Raw genomic sequence first — 6357 nt, forward strand, 5'->3', positions numbered from 1 at the left:
TAAATAATATACTCACTATTTTTAAAATGTTACACATTTATATCTAAATTTTTTTTTTGCGGTAAATATACTTAATGTTTTTTAAAATGTTCTACTTTATACCTATTTTTTAAAATTATTTTGAAAAATAATTAAAAATAAAGGGAAAATATAGGATTTTAGTTATTTTCAAAATTTTAAATTATTTTCACTTTCAAAATAATAATAAAAAATTAAGATTAGTAAAATTAATCAAAATAATTAAAACTTATGTTTTTCTTTTACTTTTTTCTTAAAAAAAACTTATTTTTCAAATTAATGAAAATATATAAGTTTTAATTATTTTAAATCATTTTTATTAATTTTAATAAAATATATATTAATGTTTAATTTAAAATAGTTATTTTGAGAAAGAATAAGAAAGAGAAAATAATTTAAAATTTTAAAAATAATTAAAATTCTATATTTTTTCTTTACTTTCTAATTATTTATCAAAATAATAAAAAAATAGGTATAAAAATACAATATTTTAAAAACATTGAGTTATTTACCATCAAAAAAAAGTGTTGGTATAAAAGTGCAACATTTTGAAGACATTGAGTTTATTTACCGCAAAAAAAATATTAGGTATAAAAGTACAATTTTTTGAAAATATTGGATATTTTAGTCATCATTTACTCTAAAAACAATAATAACGTAACCCTGATAGAAAATTTTGGACATAAATTTTGGACATGAGACTTCATCACTATATAAATGAGATTCTCTAATTAGGTGGTAATAATTCAAATTCAAAATTTATTTTAAATAAAATTTTATTTATGATTATTTATTAAGAAAGGAAAAATTAATAATATTGAAACCATAATTCATACCATATAAATAAGGGAAATAACCGCATATACTACTTTTTACATGATTTTTCCATATTTACGGTATTAATTAAGTTATTACACTTTTATATATGCAATAATTTATTTATACGGTAATCCACTTTTTCATATTCTATAATTACGGTTTCTTAGTCATCACCTCCATTTATCTACTCTCTCTCCCACAATCAAACATTTGTATTGGTTTACCAATTTTATAGGAACTAGAACATGGCAATATTATTTGAGAGAATCATTTTTTTTATCTGTTTACTTCATTTATTTATACACTTCTATTAAATAAGAAAAAAGAATAAGATAAATTCAATGTCTTTCTAGTGGTGTTTTCCTTGCTCCCCAAAATAAAGTTTATATATATATATATATAAATTATGATTACTTCATATAGATTATGTGATTAATACTACTGCACTAGACTATAATAATTTAATTTATGATTCAAGTATCAAAGAAAGTCAAACAACAACTATATACACTTGGAGGAAATTTATTGGTTTCGCACCTCTAATATAGTGATTTTGGAATTGTTATTTTGTACTTCATTTCATGTTTTGTGATGACATTTATGAATATTGAGTGATTTTATTTTTAATTTTTCAGGTTTTTCGTTCACAAGATTATAAGAGAATTTTTTCAGGCTCTTCGTGGTAAGTTTCTCATTTCTCACTCACCCTTTTACTTTGTCTATCATGTTATGATTGAAATTATTGATTGGAGATGTGTGAAATCCTTGCCTAAGACTTTAGTAACAAAAATTAGTATCAGATTCGTAAAAAGTATTCCCTATGAGTCTATTTTGGATAGTTCGCCTAACATAGCATTGGAGGAGGCTATGCAAACTTTGTTAACACTGTAAAAGCAATGAATATGACAGTGGTAGTGTTTTAGTGAATATTAGTTTTTTGTATTGAATAATTTAAGTTACTTGATAGTTTTTTTATGTTTTCTTTTATTGTTGTAATGATCAATTTGTTTCTTTTTATTAAAAAAAGTTCTTGTTGATATATTTAAATTAATATTCCCAATCTAAGAACTCACATGTAACCCCGTGCAACTCAAAGCAACCAATGATAACTTAAAAAAACTCATATGCTGACTTCATTCTCAAGTAACTCACTGCAAGCTCAAATACAAACCCAATGCAACTCCATGCAACCTAAAGAAACTCTCAACAAACTTATTTGTAAATTTCATCCTTGTGCAACTAATGCACAACACACTACAACTTAAAATGCAAATCCAATACAACTTAAAGAAACTCACTACATTCTGAAAAGAAACCCAATGCAACTTTAAAAAAATTAATATCCTAATTTGATCCTTATGCAACTCATGCAACCTCAAATTCAAGCAAACGCAACCGATTGCAACCTCGTGCAACCTTATTTTCCCAATCTGAAAACTCATATGCAACCTCATGCAACTCAATGCAACCAATGATGACTTTAAAAAAAATCATATGCTCATTTCATTCTTATGCAACTGAAGCAACCTCAAATGCAAGCTTAATGCAACTTTAAAAAAATGATATGTTAATTTCATTCTTTTGCAACTCATGCAACCTCAAATGAAAGTCAATTCAACAAACTACAACCTCAAATGCAAGTCATTGCAACCTAATACAATCAACTGCAACCTCAAATGCAAGATCATGCATTCCTAATGCAACCCCATGTGGATGGCAACCTTTGCACCACCTATAACCTAAAACAACTTTAAAAACAACTCATTTGCAAAATTTATCCTTATGCAAATAATGCAACCCACTACAACCTCAAATGCAACCTCATGCAACCAATGACAACCAAAAGCAGCACATGGCTAGTCCAAGTGCAACTCATAATATGAGTTATCCATATGAATTACAAATGCAACCACATGCAACCTAAAGCAACGCATGGCTAGCCCAATTGCAACCCACTACAACTCCTAATGTGAGTTATCCATATGAATTACGAATGCAACCACATGCAACCTAAAACAACGCATGGCTAGTCCAAGTGCAACCCACTGCAACTCCTAATGTGAGTTATCCATATGAATTACGAATGCAACCACATGCAACCTAAAGCAACGCATGGCTAGTCTAAGTGCAACCCACTGCAACTAATAATGTGAGTTATCCATATGAATTACGAATGCAACCACATGCAACCGAAAGCAATACATGGATAGTCCAAGTGCAACCCACTACATCTCCTAATGTGAGTTATACATATTAATTACGAATGCAACCACATGCAACCTAAAGCAACACATGACTAGTCCAAGTGCAACCCACTGCAACTCCTAATGTGAGTTATACATATGAATTACGAATGCAACCACATGCAACCTAAAGCAACCCATTGCTAGTCCAAGTGCAACCCACTGCAACTCTTAATGTGAGTTATACATATGAATTACGAACTCTAAAGCTCCAAAGCAACTCATATGGCGACCATTTTATGCTTGAAATTCTTTATCAAAATAAGAAGCAACTTAAACAAACTAAGCAACCTGATCTTATGCTACATAACATCTCAAAGAAAACTGAAACCCCAAATGCAAGCCCATTGCAACCTAAAGTAATCCAATGCAACCTCAAATGAAAGTCCATGCTACCTACAACAGCTTTTAAATATTTATTTGAAAATTTCATCCTTATGCAACTCATGCAACACAATACGACCTCAAATGCAAGTCTACTGCAACCTCAAATGCAGCCTAATGCAACATACTGAAACCTCAAATGACAGCCTGTGCAACCCACAACAACCTTAATTAAATGCAATCCACTACAATCTTAAATGCAACCCAATACAAATCCATGCACCTTAAATGCTATCCAAATGCAACTAAAGCAATTAAAAAGAAAATAAAGCAGCTTACCTTTGACAGTGATGAACCTCAATGCCTTCAATCTGAATGTTCACTTTTTCTCCTCCTTTGACAGTGAACTCAGAAGCTGGTTTTGGAGGACCATTTTGAAAATCGCTGGGTTGATTCAGTCCACCGTACTGAACAGGAGCATCTTCAGGCCTAATGAACTTGATCAGGATAGAAAGGAAAAGGACAAAGGCAGAGTTATTTTTCTTTAAACTTGTGAGTTGCTCAAACATAGTATTAAAGGAAAGTAATGTGCTCCAAAACGACGTCGGAATGAAAAGAAAAGACAGACAAGACAACTAAAGAGGTTGTGGTTGGTACTGTATGTAATATATATACACAAGCTTTGAACTTGATAAGAACTGAACATACACAAGCTTTGAACCCACTTCAGAATCTTGAACTTTTTTTAAAGAAAATGTCAGAAAAAACAAACCCAGTTTGGATTCTCAATAAAAGAAAATTCAGAGTAATCGAATTAAGCAAATTATTTCAGGCTTACTTGTAAAGTGTCTTGGCTACATTTCCTTCCTTAGAAATCACGAACTTGCTCTTAGTTCTTTGAGTTAAAAAGGGACTGAAAACAGAGTATAGCATGTTGAAGTACCATGGAACATTGATGAAAATCTAAACCAGAAACATAACAAAACAAAAAAGTTAATAAAGTGAAAAAAAAATGAAATGTGTAGAAAGATACTAAGAAAAAAGAATTAATCAATCACATTATGAGCAACAATTTCAGGATAATTATCTTGAAAGAGAGAGAGGATCTGGTTTGAAGCTACTCTGAGCTCTCTTTTGGGCATGTCTTCAAAGCTTTATTTGTGAGTTGTTTTAGAGTAGACATACGTTAGATAAAGAAGAGATCGTAATTCTGAATATATTTTATACAAGAAAGTATTACTGCAAAGATTTAGTAGAAACCGTAAAATTGAAATGTATTTTTATAATATATTTATTTATGAAAAAATCCCTATAAATAAATAAATAAGTTCCCAATCATAACATTTTGAGATTTTTTTATAAATATACGTAAAATATAACATAATTACAAAAATATTTTAATAAATTTTATTTACAAAAATACATTGCCATGTCATAAAAAAAAATATCAAATTTCTAAAATAATATATCTGAAATGGAAAAAATCTCAGAATCCCGAATTTTTTTTTTGTTTACAAAAGTAACATTTTGGTTATTTATGATGTCGATAAGACACCAATTGATTACTTTTTTTTATATAAAAAAGTTTCATTTATTGATAATGTTGTTTCAAAATTAGTTTAGATACATATTAGTTGCTTTCAAGCCTATTTGTTGAAAAAAAAATGATTATCTTTAGAAACTTATTAGTTTTTTTTTTTAATGAACCAATTAGTTACTTTTACTTTTAGGTTATATTGTAGCGTCTTATTATTTAAGACATTTTTACATCGCCTTCAAGCCTATTTTAGAACCTAATAAGATATGATATAGTATAAAAAGTTACTCTTATAATTCATAAGTTACCATGAATAGCTTATTAACAAATGATACTATTTAGTATACTACATATTAGAAAAATATAAATTGTCTCAATAGAAATGGTAAAAACCCCTTACAACTCTAAGAAAAATAGTATAAATAAACAATGATTGATTAAATAAGCTTACAACTCTATAACAAAAGATACATGTAAATATAGAAAAAAGGTAGAAGAAGATAGTAATAGAAAATACAACTCTATGACAAAATGACACAAATAAACTAGAAGTGGTAGTGAAAATATGTAGAGGAGATTACAACTCTAAAACAAAAAATACAAGTAAAAGAGTACATAGAAAATAATAGAAAAAGATGAAAAGCAATAGAATAAAAGAAAAAAGAACAAGAACAATGAAAGAACACTCTCACTCACACTACCAAAGTGAAGAATATTGAGGATCACCAACTTGAACAAAGTTTGAAACATCTGTCCAAAAGCTTATTTCCCTCTAACTCAAGCACTAAGGGAACTGTCACAATTTGGAAATAGCTATATAGAATTATCAAGTCTCTAGGTGTTTTCTAGCCAAGTGCTCTAGTGGATAGAAAAATTGTGTCTTACAAGTGAGCAATAGGCTCCTATTTATAGAGTTTTGAGACACCATTTGAATTTCAAATTCCACCAACCCCCATGGATGTTACCAATAATTAATTGGATGTTTATGAAATTAAAAATGAGATTTGAGAATTATTTGAGTTGTTAGAGTCATTCAAGAAAATTGGAAAATTTTGGCAGCCCGCCCTCCTGACCGCGGCCACGGCCGTGGCTCTCTATCACCCAGGCCGCAGCCACCAATGCCCTTGGGCGCAGCCACCAATGCCCTTGGCCGCGGCCACTGGCCTTTTCCAGCACACAACTTTGTGCTATTTTTTCCAAATGATTTCAAACAATTCTCAATTGATTTTGTAACCCCCAAACACATTATTTGGGTTAAAGCCAAATCTCCAACAGCCATTTTACTTATGGCTTTGAGAAATTCAAATCAAAATTGTGTAACAACAAATCTACACAATAATGGACAATATTTGGGAGTTACAAATTTGTTACTAAAATTGTAACTCTCAAATATGTTACACATTTGTAATACACACT

At 29.7% G+C, this 6357-nt stretch overlaps 1 protein-coding gene across 1 annotated transcript; it reads right to left on the reverse strand.

Moving 5' to 3' along the window:
* Window positions 1–2202: 2202 nt before the first annotated feature.
* Window positions 2203–4546, reverse strand: LOC133785821 (patellin-6-like). Its single transcript, XM_062225036.1, has 5 exons — window positions 4463–4546; window positions 4243–4367; window positions 3744–3893; window positions 2496–2569; window positions 2203–2315 (listed from the first exon to the last, which is right to left on the reverse strand). The coding sequence occupies exons 1-5, from the start codon at window positions 4544–4546 to the stop codon at window positions 2203–2205; spliced, it is 546 nt and encodes a 181-aa protein (XP_062081020.1).
* Window positions 4547–6357: the final 1811 nt, after the last annotated feature.

This window comes from Humulus lupulus, chromosome 6 (assembly GCF_963169125.1).
Source record: "Humulus lupulus chromosome 6, drHumLupu1.1, whole genome shotgun sequence".
NCBI lineage: Eukaryota > Viridiplantae > Streptophyta > Magnoliopsida > Rosales > Cannabaceae > Humulus > Humulus lupulus.

Bases quoted from the DNA above. Each gene is read 5' to 3' on its own strand.
- LOC133785821 (XM_062225036.1), bottom strand. From the start codon at position 4,546: ATGCCCAAAAGAGAGCTCAGAGTAGCTTCAAACCAGATCCTCTCTCTC. The intron at 4,368-4,462 runs GTGATTGATTAA...TTTCTGGTTTAG, and splicing joins CTGAAATTGTTGCTCATAAT to ATTTTCATCAATGTTCCATG. The intron at 2,570-3,743 runs GTAAGCTGCTTT...TTTAGGTTATAG, and splicing joins GAGGTTCATCACTGTCAAAG to GTGGTGCAAAGGTTGCCATC.